Here is a 23600-nt window from a genome sequence, read left to right as displayed (position 1 = left end):
CCAAAGTTTTTGAAATGTTTGTCATGATCTTAAACAATCTTTTTAATTAAAGAGTTTTGTGTGCAACAAACTTTTCTGCTGTTGCAAGTTGCTGCCAGTGACTCACTCAACGCACAAGTCTACTATAAATATATTTTAAATTAAAACTCAACCATCGTACTACACTGCATGTCCAACAACTGCAGGCTGATTTATCCAATGGGACAAAAATGTGGGAGGTTGAGTTATAGCGTTTGGCAAAATCTTCCAAAATTATATAATAAAAACAATTTGGATGTCTGGACTCACAGAAACAATGCAGAAAATATGTTCTAACATATTGTAATACTTCTTGCTTTAAAAAAAAAATCTCAAAACAAAAAATCTGATTTTACTGCCAAACTGTCGCAAAAATATTGTAATGCTTCCGTTAAAGTACAAAATGTAAATGTCTGCCTGTTAATGTGAAGTTATTGCCAGCCATAAAATACTTATTTTTTTTTTATCTTATACATAAATAGTTAGTGACAAGTGGGTAATAATATAACTGGTTACAGTCTGTACTGTTGTGTGCTTCCAACATCATAGTAACAGTTTGGGAAAGAACTGCATATACAGGTGTGACGGTCAGGTGACTGCATACGAGGCGATACCAAAAAGTTTCGAGACTAGTCTTGTAACAAAAAAAAAACCCAGTAAATCAGTGTGCCAAAAGACATTGTCCTGTGTACATCTGGAGCTGTGCATGCTCATCGTCTTCTTCAACAATTGTGCATTGTGGATCGAGAATCCGTCCCCAAGTGTCAGACCGTCAACAGCGAATTCTACTGACAGGTTTTTAAGGGATCTAAGGGAGGATGTACGGCACATCATTCCTTCCTTTTCTTCCCTTCCTTCCTCCTTAACCCCTTTCCTTCTTTATTAATCCTAAATAAAATACCCTTTTCCCCGTAAGACCTCGCCTCGTGCCAATACAGTTACAATATATATATATATATGTATATTCAGGCGATCCAGGAAACACTGAGCATGATGCAGTAAGACATCCTGTTCAGGCTGTATATACAGTATCAGGCAGTATATCTCAACTGGTTGTAACTTCAGACACAGGAGATGTCTGTATGAGATAAAAAGCTGAATTTATAATTGTATTTGAACTACAACTTTAAATGCATGAAATGGAATTTGCTTGCAATACAGTTATGTAAAGCAAAAGAACATTGAAAATGAAAAAAAAGAAGATGATCAGATAATATTGCCACAATCTCCTTCAAAGTGATACAGTTAATCACATAATAAATATTGATAAATAAATGCAGAACAGTTTACAGTATATTATATACCGTCACTGTATTTTAGTGAAGAATGAATTTGTGAAAATGATCTATAATAATAAACAGACACAGTGTTATTTAACTTTACTATGTATTGCAGTGAGTTAAAGCTAATGGGCATTTGTTCAGACTTTTACACACACACACACACACACCTGTTTGAGCTGAATTTCTGAATTGACATGGACGTCGCAGATCTCGCAGTGGAACGTCTTGTTCTGTAATCCTGAACCTTTTAGAACGTTGGCCTGCATCTTGAGTTTGGAGCCAGGTCTAGGGTAGGCCTTAATAGGCCCGGCTCCGTTTCTCGCCTCCAGCATGGTTTTGTGCTTCGAACCTGCCGTTAAAAGATCAGAGAGAACATCACATGACATCTCAGTCCTGTCAGGAAATATTATTTAAACCAAATTTAACCTCCAACGTTTTGTTCACCGCTTGAGCAGGACATGTTCCAAAGAAACATCGTATCTCGTTTCATTATTTATTTATTTTGTGGCCATGTCGCATAAATGCATCGTAATACATACAGCATTTTCAAGAACAAGCATAGCTATAAAGGGTAACGTAAAATTATTTGGATAAAAAAAAAAATACTTTTCATTTTTAGGCATGATGAAAATGTTTGTTGTTTTTTTAAAAATAATTAATAAAATAATTAATATGGCCTGTAGAAGTCATAATGATAGAGCTGCCAGGCAGGAGGAGAAGAGGAAGGCCCAAGAGGAGGTTTACGGATGTGGTGAGGGAGGACATGCAGGAGGCTGGAGCGTCAAGGGAAGATAAGGTAGACAGAGTTAGATGGAGATAAGATGTCCGCTGTGGCGTGAGAAAAGGGAGAAGACGTTACCCTGTAAAAGTCTTAGGCTACCTCTCATTTCTTCATATTAGATTAAATTAAATAATGTAGATTCAATTAACTTTTTCTCAAGATGGCATTAAAAATATAAGATCTCTGGAGACCAAATGAAGAAATGAGGGGGCTCAGGACTTTTGCACAGTACTGCATATTAGGATCCTTATTGAACAAACCAGATGAAATTTCTGGGATTAAAAACCATTTAGTATACGGGTGTAGAAGTGTGTTTAAAGGTTTCAGTATGAGCAGATTGTGAGACTAGGATAAGCACGGGAGCAGGCTTTACGATTACAGCAGTAAGTTTACATTTCTTGTGCTTGCTTAGGGACACATTAACATCTGTGAAATAGCAGTATTTTCAATAAACAGCAGAGTTCAGCATAATGCAGCGGCGACAGCGAAAACAGGAAATGCTATTTTTTATAAATAACAAATATAAAATTATTTCCTAATCTTGGTCTGAAGGTCAACATGCTTCCCCCGAGGCACATGAAGCTGTCAAATGCATCATCTTCACACTGTTGCACAAGGGGCAGCGAAATGCACATTTGAATGTAGGAGCCATCTGCCTCAATCTGCAAGCATGTGTTTACAGACACCCATGATTGGCTAGTGTCACTGTGACTGACAGGGGAGAGACATTGCACACACCTCTCACTCAGAGTAGGCAGCCAGTTTTGCTCTTTTTGATTCCCGGTTTTGTATGAGTTTGGCATGAAATGGATTGAAATGTAGATCTACAAACAGGGTAAATGCGTTTCTGTTCCACCGCTCTAAAGCCTGACTTTTTGTTGTTTGATGACTTCTGAACCACAAAAGCTTCTGAGACAGATCCTCTGTTGCTGTTTATGCAATCATATGCATAGAGCTGAAGACAGTGCATTAGACCAAAGTCTAGCTTCAGGGCTAGAGACATTACCTTTCTGATATTAACCAAGTTTAGACTGAGAGATGGAGACAGATGAATAGGCAGACATCGATGAGCTCTTGCTATTCAAACACAGTTCAAACAGATGAATTTAATCTGTTCAGAGACTAAGGCACCAGAGTTAAAAGCCATATTGTGAATTGGCACTACAAAATTCAATTCTTTTCAAGTTCTATTTTTTTTTTATAGTTCTTTCACCATTGCAAATTGTTGCAAAGCATTTTTTTTTTTTTTTTTACCAAAATAAACATTCTGGACATTGAAAAAATATGAAAAATAAAAAAAGGACATTTTTAATGAGAAGAAATCATAGAGCTGGTGGACAGTCCTGTAAATCTCCTAAACATTCCTCATTATATAAAGTTCTTGTTTATGTCTCCACTTATTCCGCTTTAAAACAGCCCCATATAACTTACTGTTCCAGTGTTGAATCCCAAATAGCATTAGATGTAAAGCTAGTGCACTATGTAGGTTGTACAGTCCCTCGTTCCACACATTAAGTACTGTTCTTGTTTAGGAGGTATTTGAAGGTAGTTATCTAGCAAGTCATGAATCTGTTGGTGGAAGCTCGCGCTTACTGTACGTTAAATAGCAATAATTAAAGATCGAAACACAACATGGATGGTTATGAGGCAATTCACGGTGGCTTTGTAGTTAGAACTGTCGCCTTGCACCTCCAGTGTCTGGGTTCGATTCCCGGCCAGTTTAAATTTCCCCCTCTGTGTGCATGGAGTTTATGTTCTCCCTGTTCTTGGTGGGTTTCCTCCAGGGTACTCTGGTCTCCGCTCACAGTCTAAAAACATGCAGATTAAGCAAACTGGAGAAATCCAGGGTGTACCCCACCTCATGCCCTAAATCCCCTAGCATAGGCTCCAGGCCTGATGTAGGTGATGAGTGAGGGAATAAAAAGAAATTCAGAACAACTTGACAAAGTATTGTTTAAGATGACATAACATTACCAGATGTGATTTCTTGCTGAGAGTGCTTCCGTGACTTGTTTACCTTTCACCCATAAGCAAGCTGGAGGCAATGGAGGCAAATAAAAACTCTCTGAAATGACATTTGAGAGGAACCAGGCTCAAAAGATAACCTATCCAAATATAATATGACTAAAAAAAGTTAACTTTGTGCTATAAGGTTGAAAGTGCAGTTGCAGAACAGGAAATTTATATAAATAAAAGAAAAATGTATATTCAATTATTTGTTACATGTACGTTGCTCAGAGATTTGAGTTTTTGGTCATTTCTGTCCTAAACAATTTATGTTTACTGTTACTCGTTTTATTCACAGCCATGAATTAATTACTCAGGGTTAAGCATTAAAAGCTGACTGTTGTCACTGTTATACCGTCTCGTTATTCACTCACTCAGTCCTTAATACACAAGGAACTTTACTCAGCTGGACCATTTACAACCATTACTATGACTACTACTACTACTACTACTACTACTACTACTACTACTACTAATAATAATTATAATAATAGAGTTTCCTGTCCTTCAAAAGTTGCTTCCATCTAAATTCAGTGATTTAACTGAGAAGTCAGGATCACTGCAGGCCCACACAACCAAATTCGACAAAGAGCAACCACAGAAACATTGCGCAAAAGCATCAGCAGCCCCAAGAGCAGTGTTCTATAAATTCGTCCGACCCGTCAGTCTGTCCTACTCAAATTTACTTTACCCGCACATCCCCAAAAATACAGCATGTTTCACTGCTTTGCCTGTACATCCACGCTACTACTGCCATCAGCCTATGGGTTGATGCTTAGTATTAAATTTTTTTTAAATTTACATTATTATTATTATTTGTGTGGTTTTACTCCAGATTTTATTTGATTTGCACGGCTGATTTAACAGTCAACTTGTGGATTAATAGATACTGTTATATCAATGTGTCAGAAAGTGCTACCAGCGTTAAATCTATAGGGATTATATACTCATAATGTTAAAAATGTGTGACAAGTGCAATTAATCTGTCAGAAGATGCTACCCAGGGGTACACCTATTATTATTACTTTTTTCCCCAAAACTATAGGTTGGATATATAGATAATGTAGTGCAGACTAATAAAACTATAATTCTTTGCCGCTGGTAGGAAAATCTGATAGCGTCGAAAAATATGATAGGACACCAGCAAGCCCCAAAAATTGATGTAAACAACTGTCATAACAAGCATGACCAGATGAAACAATCTATTAAGTGAGAGCACACACACCACGCAGTGAAACCCAGTGGCCAGAACGGCCTGGGACTGGAGCTCCACCACAACCAGCAACCAACAGACACCATACCAATAAATCTCCATCGAGAAGCAACAGCACACTTTCATTATTTCAGATCTATAAAATCATGTATCAAATGTAAAAGCAATTACCACGTAAAGCTGTGAATACCTCACATATGCACATATATTCATTAACAGTCTACGCCGTGGCGCCCAAAAATATCAAAGTTTCTCCTAGATGGTCTTTCCACATCCTGGAAATTGGCTGGGACAGGATTATAAGCTCGATGTTTATATTTAACTCAGATTTAAATCAATTCTGGTCAAGCATTCGAAACATATCAATTAACACCTCGGTGGATTTTATTTATTTATTTTGTTTAGCTTGATGAAACACGTCCTTGTGACAGAACGAACACAACAGGGAGCGAGAGACCTAACGCGCGAAACCCGGCAGCCGTTACGAGCAGTCGGTGCTAATGAGAGTAAAGAACACAAGGGAGTCTTGAGGGAAAGTTGCCAAATGTTTGGCGCACCTGTGTTGTGAGCCTCCAGCTGCGACAGGGAGTTGACAGCCACTTTACACAGTGAGCAGTAGAGCAGTTTCTTGGCTTTTTCCTCTTCGGATTCTGTGCTCGGTTCAGCCTGGCTCGGTTTGGGACTGGCTTTGTGCTCTGCCGAGGGCGCCGGAGTCGGCTTGCAGGTGCTGGAGGCTAACGGAGAGGCAGGCACCAAGAAACGCGGAGAGACGGGGGGTTTTGGAGTGCTGGGAGCTTCTGTACTTTTTTCTGTTATAGAAAAAGAGAGAGAGAGAGAGAGAGAGAGAGAGAGTTAAAATCAACATGAAACCCTACAGAGAGTTTAAAAAATAGAACATTACTGCACCATGAGTCATTTGGCTATATTAAATTAAACTAAAATACAATATTGTGAATGTTTTGGAAATAAGTAAATAAGCCACAGGAACTTTTCCAGAGACAGAGAGACAGAGAGACAGAGAGAGAGAGACTTTTGAGTTTCCAGAAGAAAAATACAAATAGGCGAAATGTTCTCATTCTACTCCACAGTCCTGTATCCACAGTTAATTGTAAATGTACTCTCAACATAAGGTTTAGGTCTGACTTTAAACTCTGACTCATAATCAAACTTACATTCAGCTGGTGCAACAGACGGCTGAAGACAGAGAGAGAGAGAGAGAGAGAGAGAACACTCATGAGGTGCCCACATCCAAGTGACTCATTTTTAACTCCACAACTATGGATTCTGTCAGCAGGGATGCGCCGTGTTGTGTTTGGACTGTGGTGTATTGTCTTGTACGGTGTTGTGTAAGGCTCCTTAGGGGTGTTGCTCTAGTTTCTATATCAGAGTTATTGCTGCAGAAGTGCTAGAGATAGAGACTGTCTCTTTCTGTTTCTCCTGGTGATGAAACCGGTGCTTTCAGGGCTGGACTCATCGAAAGTGAAGTGACAACTCTCCCATAACAAACCCCATAAAAGTACCCTCATGGTACTGTACATCACAATGGTCAAGGCCTTGCGTACCTTCTTAACTGACCGCATTCTGAAGCTTAGAGTTTAAAATTATTTTAATTTATGTGATCTCCTAAAGAACCGGTGCTAGCCGTTGTCTCATTATCGTATTGTGGACAGCTTGTCGAGATATGTAAGTATTAAATATACCTTTTTTGTGGTTAAGACCAAATAAATGCAGAAATGATCACATTAAGAGGACGTTTGGCAGTACAGTGAAACCTCGGATTGTGAGTGTCGTGGTTTGCGAGTGTCCCGCAAGATAAAAAAATGATTAAATAATTTTGATTTAAAAAACGAGCAAGTCTTGGTTTACGAGTACCGAGTATCATGTATCACGCATGTGCTTCTTGTTTTGCCGCCGAGCGTCACGTGATCACAACTGAACCAACTGTCTTTCTCTCTCTTGTGCTGCGGAATTGTGGGTAATCGTCTCCCCTACTGGGTCTTAGTGCGCGTCTCATACTGGTATAATTAACATTCGTGCACGCGTATACTGGTTACAATAACACTGTTACCACGAGTGACACTGTGCCCCTTCCCCTCTCCTCTCGCCTTCACACACACACACACGCATTCACGCACACACACACACACACACACACACACACACACACACACACTCTTTATCTCTCTCTAATGGAAAAACTGCTCTGTCACAATTTTTTTGAAAGGTAAAGTGCAGCTTAATTTGTTTTATTTTTACTTTACAGCAGTGATTCCGTCAGAGTGTCGCTTGCTCAAGTGTCATTAGCGCTGTTCCTAGTTAATTTTCCTGATAAGGCAGTGTTTCCGTTAATGTGTGTGTGTGAAACTCAAACAAAAGATGAGAAAAGGTCACTGTATAAGATAAGGAGAGGGAGAGGGGAGGGTCTCATTTCTTATCTCCTCTTACTTTAGCTTCACACATATATACACACACACACACACACACACACATACACACACACACACGTTACACAACACTAAAAAAAAAACACTTGTCCAAGATTTAAAAATAAAGTGCAGGTTAATTTGTTTTATTTGTACTTTTTTGTGTTAATTATTTTTATGCATTTATGTATTTCATTATTTCTTATGGGGAAATTCGTTTTGGTTTACCAGTGTTTTGATATACGAGACCACTTCCAGGACGAATTATACTCGCAATTCAGGGTCTTCTGGGCCAGGGGTAGCTCAGTGGTTAAGGCATTGGACTACGGTTTGGAAGATCCCAGGTTCAAACCCCACAACCACCAAGTTGCCACTGTTGGGCCCTTGAGCAAGGCCCTTAACTGCTTAGATGTGTAATGAGATAAAAATGTAAGTCGCTCTGGATAAGAGTGTCTGCCAAAATGTCTAAAATGTAAATGTCTTCACTGTATTTATTCAGCTCCTCAAAAGTATCATTACCAAAGAAGTGAACTCACCCTTAATAAGGCACTCGTTTCAAGTTCTGCAAGTAATTTAGAGATTTAATAAAACATCTATTTATCTTTACCTTATTTTATTTTTTTTAAATAACTAAGTTAACTGTAAAAAAACAGAATAAATAAATGAACAAATAAACAAACACACCTGCCGGTAAAAAAAAAAAAAAAATGAAGTATTCACTTTATATAAGCATATTTCTTTAGCCTTTTTTTTTTTTTTTTTTTACATAACAATTCACTAATCTGCTTCTACTTTAAAACCATTACAATTAGATTTTATGTTTCCCCTGTGCCACTGCGGTGGCTTTGGCCCCTTGGTGCATGACTGTGGTATTTGATGCCAAGATGTTAGCAGTGGATCCCTTGGCTGCTATGGGTTGCGGGGTGGTACCTCCATGGATCAGACTTGTTTGCTTAATTGAGCCTTAGGTGCCCATGATCCTCAGTTCACGTCTACTGTATATATTTTATAATTGACATTATTCATTTCATCTAACTGTGGTGTTAATGTCATGGCTGATTGATGTATATCTCAATGCTGAAATGTGTGTGAGTCACCCTAAATTATCACAAAACTCAATAAACAATAAAACTGTCTTCAAGGTGATTCTACAAGGCTAAGACAAATAATTCCTTTGGACAACTAATGATTCTAAGTCTCCTAAAAAGAAACCATCCTTGATAGGGAAATTCTTTGATGCTTTGTTTTTTCTTTCAAGACGTGAGCTTCAGATTCAGGTGCTGTGGCCTTGAAAAACAAAGCCTTCGCTTTCACAAAAGCTCTAAGTAGAACCTCCTAGTTAAGGTCACACCCTTACCATCTAAACTCCTTGATGAATCATTTTTTATCTGAGACTGCACAGCAGGTTTATACTTATAACTTTTTAAACCTTAAAAAAAAACTTTTAAAGTTGTCATTAATGGGCTACAGAAGTCTAAGAGCAGATGTTTAGGCTATTTATTTTACAGGTCAATAACCAGGTTGGCACAAATTGATTTAATCCTGTAATAAATATTTTACCCTACGCAATTATAATTTTGTTCGTGAGAAATTTTATTCAGTCTTTTTTACAAACTATAAACAAAAAAAAAACTAGTAGTTAAATTAAATACACATTCAGCTTTTTGCATGTACAACCTTTTCCTTCCATGTTGATGCACAGCTCTAGTTTTACCCCAATACGCTGTAAACCTCTCTGGCTATGGACATATCTCAAAAAAAAAAAAGAAAAAGACAAAGGAAAGATCAGTCTATAGCATCTATAGAGTGCCTATACATTATCTACCAAACACAAACAACCATAAAGTCTTGACATGTTGTTGAGAGTTTGTTGATTGGCCAAACATGTAATATAAGTCATATAGCAACATTGATGTTGGCTAGCTTTCTGGCTTCCCTCTAATAAGCCTAACATACGGCTTTCTATGCAAGCTGCCGGTATATTAGGTAAGCCTCCTGTATTACTGTATATAGGTCATTTAGTATCCAGTTATCCCATCTGTTGCGATACATAGTTCATCTGACACATACTGGAAGCTGTAACACTGTCATGATGAATCTCGGAGTCACGAGGAAAACAAAAGCAGGCACCTTGCAGAGACAGCTTCATCTATAGTCAGCACAGTGCTACACGACGCTTCAAGACGTTACATAAAGAGAAAGCTCTTATGTAAATGCTGGAGCTATTTTCGTGACTCTGTCCCTTAGGTTTCCTGTGTGAAGTATCCTAAAGGTCTGAGATGAAGCACAGCAGCCACATCGGCCCTCTGGGAGAAAGCTGGAGTTTGGTGTTAAGAAGCCGCTGTGACAGCGAGGACCCACGGGCCATCTGTGAACCAGCGTGACGTTCATTTGGCCCGATTCGTGCCGAGATGCTGCATAGTAATGAGCAATAAACATACAGGATCCCAATCTGTCTGAGGATGAATAAGTGGGACTTCTGAACAGCGAGACTTTGCACAGGGTGGAGATCTCATGAATTGTTTAAAAAAAAAGATTATGAATCTGTTCCAGGCAATCGCATGCCATCATGCTAATCTGTATGTAAAAAATGGTTCATTATTAATGGGTTATGTAGCTATGGTAATCAATGGAATGGTAAAATTTTGGCTGGCGATATATGGTTTGGGATGATTATAAATAAATAATAATTAAAAAGCAGCAACAACAAAACAACACTGCCAGCTAGCAAAATGGACTTTTTAACTACAATGTCTGCAAACTGTAATCAGATTGCCTATTGACATGTTTGTTTAATAATTTTTGAAAAATGGGGCACCCAAGGCTTTTCTTTGCCTTTGGGGACCAAAACCTAACCTGTTCGATCGGAAAAACCAACCCAGCACAAAAAAAAAACAATGCTGGCAAGAATAGAAATGTACCAAAACATCCAGAGACAGCCCAAGGCTGCCGACCCGCCCTTTCTATTCCCAGGATCCCAATCCAATACAAGTCAGTTTCACAGAGACCTCAAGCCAACATCCTGATGCTAAAACACCACAACAGAGTAAAAAAAGTAGCTTGTTACACCCACAAAGCATAAATCTTTATTCCTTAAATTCTCCCATGCTTAAAACACACGTCTAACTCTCACACTGGAGACTCCTTCAAAAAACATTCAGTTAAAGTAAGCTTTTGAAACAAAGATGCATCAGAACAGGCACCAAATGTATCTGCGCCATCTAGCCAATCAAAATCGAGACTATGACTTTGATTTATTGTGCCCCCAAAAACAGATTATTTCTGGTCCAAATTTTCCAGTTTCATCTGGCCCCCATACCAGCGCAAATGCCAGCAATCAACTCATGCGGATCACAAACAGTATCACAGGCATATGGAGCAGAACTTGCAGCTGTGTCACATCTGCCCAAATCTGTACTAGCATTAGATGTGGTTGGTTGCATTTAAAACTGTGTTTTCTTCCCCCAGATTCCAAATGTGGCTAATTACATTAAATCATTTCATATCATAAATATTGGAGCAGGAACGTTATTCTTGGTTCTTGCGCTCTGTGATACACTCTGGTGCATTTCCTCTGACATTAGCATCATATCCAGGGGGATGTGTGCAACGGAGAGGAGCATGTGCACCTGTACAAGTGAAGCTGAGCTCCAATGCTATAATTTACTCAAAATGTAGCATGGTTTAATCACGACAATAATGATAATGAGCTAATATAATTTTCATGCTGTTTTATAGAAAAATACTTTCATTTTACGCCATGTTTACTGCTGTGTCTCTACATTTGCTCAATAAAGGGAGACATGCTCCTTTCTGGCTTTATTCTATGCATCTTTGCCAGAAACGTAGGAAGAGATCCACTGATATGATTTTGATGCCAAAGTTACATGAAAAAAAATCTACAAAACTTTGAGTTAAATTAAGCCCTTAGGACAGGAACAGGTGCATCGAAAACAAGATTCAATCACATTCCTGTGATATCAGTGTTGAGAACTTTATGTGATAACACATACATTTACCAATATTGTTCTTACTTCGTTGGCACCCTGAGAGATCCCTCACCTCCCAAAGCTCAATTTAACCATTGGCTACACCCACAACCATAGAAATTAAGTGTGAGTGTTTCACACTCCTCCATATGTCTGCTCCCAGAAACACTGTTCTGTTATAAATGCTGTTGTTTCTTACAGCACCTTCAATTCCTGTGTGTGGTTAACAGTATAATCCACAGGAGTAAACGGGTATCATTATATGGTCATGGTAGTACCTGGTTAAGCTCTGTTTAAGATAAGCCCCAAATAGACTATGAATCCTTTGCACATGACTTCAATGATTTAACCAGTAAAGAAGTAATTTAATAATAATAATAATAATAATAATAATAATTATAATAATAACTTTGCAGTATACCCCCGACTAAATAAGAAAAAGTATTGAGAAAAGCAACGTCAGTCATACTTCATACTTGAAGTACATGCAAACAAGACTTCAGGGTCTTCTGGTTTCCTCACACCTCCCAAAAAACACTCTGGTTAGTTGACTTCCCAAGCTAACTTGCACCTAGGTGTGAATGTTTATGTTGTAAACTGACGTTTCCAGGAATAGTTCTGGGTCCAGTGACGTCCTGACCAGGATAAAGCTCCTATTAAAATTGAATGAGTAGATGAAGGTAAGGATGTGTTTCCACTATACAGATACCTGCCCTTTCTATTTAGTTACATATCTTTTTACATATCTTTTCTAAGATTAATTGTAATTTATAAATGTTTGCATTTAGGGTGGTAAAACATTGCAATTTATCTATAAGCCTGCATGTGACAGGAGGCACAGCATTCTGTGAGGGAGAAGCAAATTATATTCATAAATTGGTTTAGACTCGTGACAAAATCTGAAAAATGTAATATAGAATTGGAATATTTATAAAATCGTGATACTAACAGACTCACGATACATATCGAATCAGCACCTAGGTACAGTAAAACCTTGGTTTACGAGTAACGCGGTTTGCTAGTGTTTCACAAGACAAGCAAAGATTTAAAATACATTTTCAAGTCTTGGTTTATGAGTTCTGAGTATCATGTATCACGCATGCGCTTCTTGTTTTTTGACACCGAGCGTCACATGATCACAACTGAGCCAACGTTTTTTTTTTCTCTTGTGCCTCGGAATTGTGGGTAATCGTCTCCCCTGCTGGTTCTTAGTGCTCGTCTCTTACTGGTATAATTAACATCTGTGCACGCATGTACTGTTTACTTTTACACTGACCACGTGTGTGTGTAAAACATATTTTAGTTTGTGTCTGTATGCGTGTGTGTACAGCGCGCATGATGAATAAAGCAAAAGTCTCATTAGTGAGGGTAATTTTTTTTTCTATTTCTGCTCAAGGCTTAGCCTGCTGTGTGTCTGTGTGCACGCATGTCATTGAACACTGTGCTCCACACACACACACCCACACACACCCACACACACACACACACTCACTCACACACACACACTCACACACACACACACTCACACACACACACACACACACACACACACACACACACACACACACACAGACAGACCCTTCCTTCTTTCGCCTCCACAGTCACATACACACTCTTTCTCTCTGTCGCGATTCTTTTCAAAGGTAAAGTGCAGGTTAATTTGTTTTATTTTTACTTTACAGCAGTAATTCCGTTAGTGTGTCGCTCAATCGAGTGTCATTGAAGAGATTTCTTGTTTATTTTTCCGATAAAACAATGTTTCCGTTGTGTGTGCGTGTGTAAAAAGAGTGGAGGAAGGGTAACTGTGTAAGATGAGGAGGGGGAGAGGGGAGGGGCTCCTTACTTTCGATTCACACACACACCCACACACACACAGTGTGTGGAAAAACTTATCGGTCGGGATTTACTTTTACTTTTTTTTAAAGGTAAATGTATTAAATTGTTGTGGAACGAATAACTTGAATTTCCATTATTTCTTTTGGGGAAATTCGATTTGGTTTACGAGTGAATTAGGTTCCACTGTATCATGATAATACTGTATCGCGTGTTCCTTGGTGGTTCCCATGATTATGAAATTTATTATCTGGCAAATATTAGGTTAGTTTATTTGCCAAATTTTATATAATATTTCTTTTTCTCATGTCAGTTTTAGTCCTTTAGAACATACCCATTTGGCTTGATTTTTTTTTAAATAAATTTATACATAAATGACAAATCATGCTAATGGCCTAGGCTAATTATACCAGGAAGTTTGTCAATAATTTTGAAATCAAAACAAACAAAAGAAAATCTCCATTTTATATACATCTACAGGAACACAGACACATCTACAATGAGAGAAAAACAAGTCAACCCAAAAACACATATTCAGCATGCAGGATCGCAGACAGTAAGGGTCAGTGTGAGGACAGAAAGAGGAAGAGGAAGAGAGCAGGTGATGAGAATGAAAGGTTGAGATTAACCTGACTGGTCAGTGGTGCTGTCAGTGACCATAGCAGAGGAGGCGGGGGCGGGGGCGGGGGAAGGACCGGCGTTGACCGGTTTGGCGCCGTTGTCCGAGCCAGATCTGCCTTTCTGCTTAGTTTTCGTAGAGTCTTGTGCTTTGAGCTTCTTGGCATGTTTACTCCCTTTGTAGTGCGCTTCGGCTTGGCTCTACAAAGGAGAACAAATGAACCGTGCAAATGAGGCTCATTTTCAACAACTGGCATCATGAATGTCAAACACACACACACATACACATACACATACACATACACATGCAAAGTACGCATGCACACATGTCTGATATGAGATGCCAAGATAGTAAATTAGGATTTATCCTAAAACTACTGAAACAGTGTGCAATGGTGATTATATTTAGAATAGGAAAAGTATTCAGATGATGGTGAAAATCCCCGCTTGTTAGGAAGTCATCAGAGAAAAGGGTGAGTCATGATACAGCGCCCCTGGAGCAGGAGGGTGAAGAGGTTTGCACCAGGGCACAAGAGTGCCAGCTTGCTAGTGCTTGAACTCATGATTTTCAATTAAGAACCAAGATCCTTAATCACACGTTTAACAAGATATAGTTTTTATGTAGGCTACAGTATATACGCAATATTTCGTTTATATGTATAGCACATAACAACAGACATTAGTAAAAAAATAATAATTTTTTATATATTTTCAGGTGATACCAGGACTTGGTGAAGGCGTAAACCCAATTTACAGAAGACGTCAAGCACAGTACAGTGTTAGGTCGCTTAGCTGCATAAAAGTTTTTTAAATTATGCAACCAGTTTAAAGAAGAATGATCCTGGCCGAGGTGGCTCGGAGCCGAATGCAGTCGTGAACATCGTGAACATTCAACGAGTGGAACACCTGATCCTTAAAAAGGCCGGCTAATTTGTCATCAATTTGTTGAAAAGACGCAACTGTCTGTAGGAACTTCACATAATCATTCACCAACACCACTTGCACATTACAGGAACTCGGCTGGGATTTCCACATGTTTGTGCCACCTCAAAGGAGTTCCTGGGAGGCCAGCGTTTCAGACATGAAGCAGGCATCCGATCATGGCTCTGGCGTATTAAGAAAGATTTCTACCTTTTTACTCTCATACAGAAACTGTGTTCCGTTATTTCAAAAGACCTGATTTGACTTGAACGTCCCTCGTATGTGTTTAAACAATGTAAATATGAGCTGTTTTTCTGTGTAGATCTAAACCATATGCTATCTATACACAGCAATAACTTCCTCTTCCTCTTTCTCAACGAAAGTATCTAACCAACTCAATATTGAAGTCTGGTTAACTGTCAGCTGTGGATTTATATAGAAAATGGACACTTATAAATGATTAGAAACCTTTTGAGTTTCAGTCTGCTAGGGCTTACGCGGTTCACTTTCTCCTTCTCTCCAGATCAAAGTCTCTTAGTCTCTGAGGGGTTCAAGTGCACACACCCTCAGTAGCTTATTCTAGCTATACACGGCATGGAGATTTCTCACGGTGTTCGGACAAACCCTGAGAGATTTCCGTTTGCTTTCCGGACGAGATGAAGATTCCATGTAATTAACCTTACCGTCCGCCGAGACCTACCTAACAATTTGTCATTCTCTGACTATTCTTATCTGTGTTATACAAGTCTGCATTTTTATAATCCACCATAATCAGCATTTTACCCCCAAGCTTCTCCATAAGAAATGGAGCGAGCATATTTCTCACTCTACGACCTGTCAGAGGCTACAAAGCTGCAAGACTGTGAGAAACCCCTGTCAAGAGCTGATAAATTGGGGCCATTATGAGAATAACGCTGCAACTCGGCCCGCATTATCTTTCATTGCTTTCCCTCTACATTTACAACACTCTGCAGCGTAATAAAAAGGCAAACTGCATTTATTTCAGATAGGATGTGGATGTGCTTCTATCGGAAGATGCATAACTTTGGCAGTCAATACACACAGTCACAGAGTCAAAAACAAGTAAAGACAAACAGTCATGATGTGCTGCTGATGCAACCCCATGGAGTAAAAAAATAAAATAAAACACACAAACACACACAATAACTGAATGACTAAGAGTCCCTCTTTTGCTTTCAGACTTTTAAGTAGAACTTGTCTCATAGCTTTGATTTTGAAAAACGGAAAAAAATAAATTAAATATTTATCAGTATTTAAATATTTGCGATTCTTAATCTGGTGTTAATTTGTTTGCAAAATTTTAATGCTCCACGCTACTCTCCCAAACACATCATTTCAGTTTCTACGTAAATGGGCTACTGCTGAGCCACGCCCCTCCACAGAGCTGGGCAACAAGCCTAATTAAAAAAAGAGAGAGAGAGAGAGAGAGAGAGAGAGAAAGAGAGACCTATCATACAGTAATTTAGGAATAAAAATTGTATGCCACTAAAGCTCACATTCATTATAATGCTTCATTAACTAAGTTATTTACTTAATCTTAATTTCAGCTCCTTTTAATTTGTTATTTAGAAAAATATTGACCAAAAAATGTCTTCAATTCTTATATAGCTTAAATCATGTAGATTTGAATTTGACCTTTTGACCACAAGACCTTTTTCTAACACTCTTATTTAAAATTCTTGTATTATTAAGCATAGTCAAGTTATAATTCTGTATATTTCTGTACTTTCACATAGATTAGTATATGTCGGGAAATACATTATGAATGTAATATGTAAATAAGGTGGGTGGGTGCTTGATTCAACAAAGGAAATAGTCGAGTCATGATTTATGTACAAATCACAGCTAATCTTGACATTGTATGAAAGTTTAATGGATGAGGCAGGAAACCGTTGCTATGTTGTACTCGCTGCTCAAATCCTCACTCATTTCCATGTAAACTTTGATGAATAATGTCTAATACACAACCAAGCTGGATTTAGTCTTTGATTGTTTAGCTTTAATCATGAGGAAAAGTGTGAGCTGTCAGCAAACTTTTCTTTGTGACAGACCCAGTTTTCTTTTTTCCTTCTAGTTTCAAAAGAAAAATAGATTTCAAATATTCTCAATGCCTGATAATAGATGTGCGTGCCATTAGAAATAGATAAATCACTTTTATTTTTAGGGACAATTTAGTTCCAGTTTGATTTATATACCACTTTTAACAATGGACATTGTGACAAAGCAGTTTTACAGACAAAGCGTATACTGAAGGTAAAGCTTGAGATTATTCCTAATGAAAAAGGCAGAGGTAATAGTGGCGAGGATGAACATTAGGAAGAAACCTTGAGAGGAACCAGACTTAAAAGGGAATGCAGTCAGGCAGTGAGAATGTAAATCATTAATCATCTACAAGTGTATACTATAGAGTCAAATGTGTTAGAAAGATCCTAGGTATAAGCATCGGGGTTATTGTTGATTTCAGTAGAGTTTTAGCTTTAAGTCTATAATACCTGGGTGAAGTAGCACACTATACAATAAATTCAATGACCTGACTCGAGCAAGGACCAAGCACAAAGAAAACAACTGTGGATTAAATTAGCATGAAAATTGCATCTATGTTTTAAAAATATTTCTAATCATTTTAAAGGATCAAAAAAAATTTTTTAATACATCTTTCAGAAATATTTTACGCAGTGAAAATGACAGATAGACAGACGGATAGATAGATAGTCTAAAGAGTCTTTGACCTTTCTATCTTCTTCTATCATTATGTCACTCACTACTATCATTTCTTTTAATTTGAATGTATGCATCTGTCTGTCTGTCTATCTGTCTGTCTATCTATCTATCTATCTATCTATCTATCTATCTATCTACAGTATTTATTTGTCTATCTGTCTATAAAACTAATAGAACAATACTAAACACAATAACAGATAAATAAGAGAAAAACATACACATTATTATATTTAACTTTTTTACTTTTATTATACTCATTACATGTGTAGCACTATCATTATCTTTTTCCTTTATTTAGAACTTTATATTTCTAAATATATTTCTTATATATATATATGTACAGATAGACATATAGATACATAGAAGACCCATCCTACCAATGGTTCAATACTAAACAAGAGGAATAACTTATAACCACAAAAACAAAACAAAATACATTAAAAATTAATTTGAAAAAAAAAAAATGAAAAAGTGCAGAGCAACCTGTGATGTGCATCTTATAACCACTTGTTAGATTCCTAACACCAAAAAAAAAAAAAATGAATTAATTAAACCTAATGACCTATAATATTATTTTTTAGTGTAAGGACATATTTCATTATACTGTCTAGAAGTCAGAACAAGTCATAAATAAACCAGTAGAACCATAATTCAAGGATATGAGACAAAGGTTGTATTTAAAATAAATTTCTATAAAATGTATGGCAATGCTAACATGCTGGCTTTTCTTTCTCATTGTAGCATTAAAATGTGTTATGGCATATACTTTGCAGCAAGGCCTTTATGTTGGTATAGCCATCTGACTTTAACGAGCATCAAATTACTGTGCTCTTTTACCATAGTGTTGAATGTGGAAAAAAAAGAGGCTTTAAGTTTATTATTATTATTATTATTATTATTATTATTATTATTGCTATAGTGACAATTTAGTTACAAGCTGGATGTTCCACTATACGCAATTCAAAAATAGACTACAGTATAAAAAGGAAATACATCTAATCACTGATGGTGTGAAGCTTTTTTTTAGGAGATGTTCATTTAATGTTTACAGAAAGAGTCTCCAGTGTCAGGACTTTGTAACATTTAGCAAGTTTTCTTCCCCTGGAGGAAAGCATTCGGGAAAAATGACCGGTTACAGGTCATACAGGTTCTAGTTTCTTGATAAAAGGACACACTTTAAGAGAGGGGACAAAAAAAAGATGCTACTAAGGAAAGGACAGTTTATCGCTGTCATACTATGCATGATAGCACCACCTAACTTGATTTGTAGATGAAGCCTGACAAAACCATCTTTGGACATTTTTACCATTGTAACTACAAATTGAATTCATCTCTAATTCATGTTGCATTTTGTCACAAGGTGTTCTTTTGACTCACCCTCATAAATCAGCCCGGTCTGTTTTTCTACAGACAATAAAAAAATTCAGGCTTTTTCCCGCACAAGTAGAAGTCCATGATAAAAACAAGCTACATGATGAGACAAAAATCTAGGTGGAAAACAAAGGCATAAAAGACAAAGAGAAGGAGTGTGAGCTGGAGCAAATATTATGCATAATATAATCAGTCGCACCAGTGGCTCACATTGCAGAAGCAGCTCTTGTTTACACCTGATTTATGAAAATGTTGTTTGACGTTGTATTGAGAGACAAGCTTTGAAAGCTATCAATGGTTCAGCTTTTGGCTGCATAGAAACAAGACACAGCCCACCAGTACGTTATTTACATAATATACATGAACATGTCAGCATTTATATCAAACACACTCCAATCTATGGAGACATTGCAACACTGAAACAATATTCCTTTCTTGCATTTAAATTGAATAACTTTCTCCATTTCTTCTTAGAATGGTACACCACATATTCATCTTCTCCACGTTCCTGTAATGTTGCCGGGGTTGTTTGTATTAGCTTTGCATGGACAGTTTCATTTCAAATCCCAGGATGCCCATTCACAAAAACAGAAGGGGGAAAAAAAGAATAAAGAGACCTTGCATCTTATCATATTTGCTTTAGAATAGAAACCAATGCATTTTAGTCCCTTAAGATAAAAACTCCCCAGGGGAACACATGTAAATGTTGACCTTGTACCTCAATAGAGCGTGCGTACAGTACAGTATGTGTGCGCCTGTGTAGTAGAACCGTTCCTCTGAGTTTTGAATGACACTGAGATTCATGCGTCGACGGAGTAGCACTGACACGCTCCGTATTAAACGGATCATTTTCAGAAGGGATTTGCAACCAGGCAGAGAGAGTAAGAGAGAGAGAGAGAGAGAGAGAGAGAGAGAGAATTCTGGATACAAAGCAGCTTAGAGCCAGTTAAGCCCATTTTGCTGATATTTGCATTTGGGATCAGTGAAAAATATAACTTCAATTTCCCACAGCTGTTTGAGAATTCCTTCATTTGGCCTTAACCATCCAGCCCAAAAAAATGGTTGACTGTCAAAATAGCTTCCCATTTATAGTCACGTAAATGACTTCCTCTTCCTTTTAGGTTCACTTCATCGTTAAGGTTCTACCAAACCATGCCTACTCACGGAGAAAGCTCCGGTTAGGTGTATTAACCTTCAACAACATTCTGTGGAAAATATTATGATATAAGAAATGAGGAAGTTATTGAACAATAACCTCTGATGCTAAGTTTCATGTCGCTACTAACAACTCCCTGGTAACTTTATACCGCTAGACATAATCGCACAGTATCAAACTTATCTAGTTAACTATAAAATCCTGTGGTACATTTAGACAGCTATTAATAACCTCACGTTTTTGCTTAATATACACATGGTAACTACGACCTCTTATGTTAAATTTAGTGAACCCCTGTTGTCATGGTATCTTGTAGTCATTTTCTACCAGCTAGCCATAATTTTATAAACAGTACAGTATATCTCATACAGCTAATAATAATATACTGTGGTAATATTATCTCTGTAACTATGACCTCATGTAGTATTTGACTAAAGAAACAGATAACCTTGTGGTAAAGTTACGCAGCAGTGTTAGCCCACTGTGGTAATCTTAGACAGCTAGTCATATTTTCTTATGGTAGCTTTAGCTTATTAGCTATTCTCCTGTGGTAAATTTAGATGGGAAATAATATCTTTCTGTGGTAATTTTAAGCTGCAATTAAAAGACATATGTGGTATTTTACAACACCTAACCATAATCTCAAGTGATACAGTGAATTTATCTCAGAAATATAAATAAAGTAGTAGTTATAAACTCCACTGGTAAATGTAAGCACCTAGCAATAGCCTCCTGCTGTTAATTAGGCAAATAGCAACAATCTCATTCAGCAGCTAGTAATAGCCTTGTGTATTAACTTGATACAGCTTGAAATTTCTCTTATAGTGGATTTATCTTTGTAACTATAAGCACTTGAGGTAAATTTACAGCTATTAATATCCTGCTGTGGACTATTTATCTCAGTAAACTTATTGAAAATGGAACAATGTTTCTACTATATCAAATACGGTTTCAACTAAAAGACAGATTTACTCCAAAGAGTATAAAGGAGATGAAAGTGTACAATCACAGTTACAGCAAAAAGCGCAAAACGAGGCTAGACGATAATGTCAATGGATTTTCATAATCAATAGCGTATCTATACGCATACACCATATAGGAAAATTTAGATGGCACTAGAATAGAATAGAATAGAATAGAATAGAATAGGAAAGTCTTCGGTGATGCCACCATTACCAAGAAAATAGACAAAACTTCAGCATTTCTGGGGGCACTTAGAATTGAGCCACTTGCTGGGTTCCTGGGAAACATTTGTGATCAGTCATTGGGTACTTGAGAACATCAGTGGTCAGCAATTGGTCATTTGGGAACAATATTGATCAGTAATTAGTGGTTTTCTGGGGACACTTTAAATTTGGTGGTTGGTCATTCAATCACTCATTGAGCCTTGGGAACAATGGTAATTAGTGACTGACTGTTGGGAAAAATGGTCATCAGTGGGTGGTCATTGGGAACAATTGTGATCGGTTGTGGTTGAGAAAGATGGTGATTAGTGATTGTTTTTTTTTTTTGCGGACCCTTAAAATTGGTCAGTGATTGGTCTTTTATTGGGAATATTTATCTGGGTAGGTATACACTCCTGTGGTACTGTAAATTTAAGCAGCTATTAATAGCCTTATGCAGTAACTTAAAACAGTTCATCTCAAGTGGTAAATTTATCTCAGTAATTATAAACTCCTGTTAAATTTGAGCAGCTAGCAAAAATAACGTGGTAAATTTAGTCGAGCAGCTATGAACTCTGTAAAAACTTTAGATAGCTAATTATAAACTTGTGTGATAGTTAAATTGCTACCAATATGAGGGTCATTTAACCAGCTCCCCAAAATATTCTGTATTAATATTCTGTATTTTTCACTGTATTTTACCTACAGGTGGTTTCCCAGAAATTATTTTAAAAAGCATAACTTGCACCTCCAGGGTCTGGGTTCGATGTCTGCCTTGGGGCTGTGTAAATGAAGTTTGCATGTTCTCCCTGTGCTTGGTGGGTTTCCTCTGGGTTCTCCGGTTTTCTCCCACAGTCCAAAGACATGCAGATAGGGGCGTTCCCAAATTTGCTGTAGTGTGTAAATGTGAGTGCATATGAGTGTAGGTATGTGTGCGCCCTGCGATGGACTGGCACCTTGTCCTGGATGTACTCCACTTTGTCTCCTTAGTCACCTGGGATAGGCTCCAGGGCCCCCTGCTACCCTGTGTATCGGATAAAGTGATATACAATAGATGATGAGTAAGTAAGGGGAAGGGGTGTGCACCGGAATATGCAATTTTTTTTCATTCTTGTTCAATAAAATAGTTATGATATTTACAAATTATTAGATTTAGTATGGTGGCATAGCGGTTAGTACTGTCTCCTCCTGCCTCCAGGGTAGTGAGGTTGATGAGTTACCTCGTACTCATTCCTTAGAAATGCAGATTGCTGTTCCCAAATTGTCAGTAGTGTGTGACTGGGTGTGTTAGTGTGTGTGTTTGATACCCCATCCAGGCTGCCTTATACCCTTAATTTACTTGACAAGTATTTTCAGCCCGGTATAGATATAAAAAAAACGCATACAGAAAGCAGGGTTAATATAGCATTGAGTTAATCACAAGTTTCTCTTTTTTTTTCAGGTTCAGTGGATGTTTTAAGTGAAGTTTTCAGTAAAGAGGTGGGGCATCAATATTCATTTGAACACAGGCAGTGAGCGAGATCGGCACACCGTCTATGGAAGTTCATTCCACCTCAGGGTGCCAGTACACAGAAAATGTTCGGGTGCATATCTTTTTTTGTGTCTTGAATGACAGCCAGGCGAATGCAGCTAATTGAAAATGGAACGATGCTTCTACCTCACCATATCAAATACAGTTTAAACTAAAAGACAGTTTTACTGCAAAGCATGGATTGAGATAAATGTGAAAAAGAAGTGAAAGTGTATAACCACAGTTGCAAGCAGTATTCAGCAAAAACAGCTCATCCAAATGAGGCTAGAAGATAATGTCGATGGGTTTATTTATAAGTTGCATACGAACTATGGTACATAAACAAAGGAAACTTTACTGGACACTCAGAATAAAATAGAAAATTCTTTGGTGATAATTTGCTGATTTACAAAAATAAACCCTACAATTTTTAAAAAAGAAACAGACAAAACTTCTGCACTTTGGGGGAAACTTGGTCAGTTGGGAACAATATTGATCAGTAATTGGTGCCTTTTTGGGAAACACTTAAACACTTAAAATGTAGTGATTGGTCATTTAATCACTCACTGGGT

At 37.6% G+C, this 23600-nt stretch overlaps 1 protein-coding gene across 3 annotated transcripts in view; it reads right to left on the bottom strand.

Annotated features, from left to right (window-relative positions):
• The window catches only part of znf385b (zinc finger protein 385B), a 220831-nt gene that overhangs the window by 2985 nt on the left and 194246 nt on the right, over nucleotides 1-23600 (bottom strand). For all 3 annotated transcript variants that reach the window (XM_053495853.1, XM_053495854.1, XM_053495855.1), the window contains 3 exons: nucleotides 14177-14366; nucleotides 5860-6111; nucleotides 1469-1650 (listed from right to left, as the gene is read on the bottom strand). In XM_053495853.1, the coding sequence (XP_053351828.1) occupies nucleotides 1469-1650; nucleotides 5860-6111; nucleotides 14177-14366 (624 nt within the window). The remainder of the gene's footprint in view (nucleotides 1-1468; nucleotides 1651-5859; nucleotides 6112-14176; nucleotides 14367-23600) is intronic.

Source organism: Clarias gariepinus, chromosome 5 (genome assembly GCF_024256425.1).
Source record: "Clarias gariepinus isolate MV-2021 ecotype Netherlands chromosome 5, CGAR_prim_01v2, whole genome shotgun sequence".
Lineage (NCBI taxonomy): Eukaryota > Metazoa > Chordata > Actinopteri > Siluriformes > Clariidae > Clarias > Clarias gariepinus.
The sequence above is the reverse complement of the archived record's forward strand: the minus strand, read 5'-3'. Positions and strand labels throughout refer to the sequence as shown.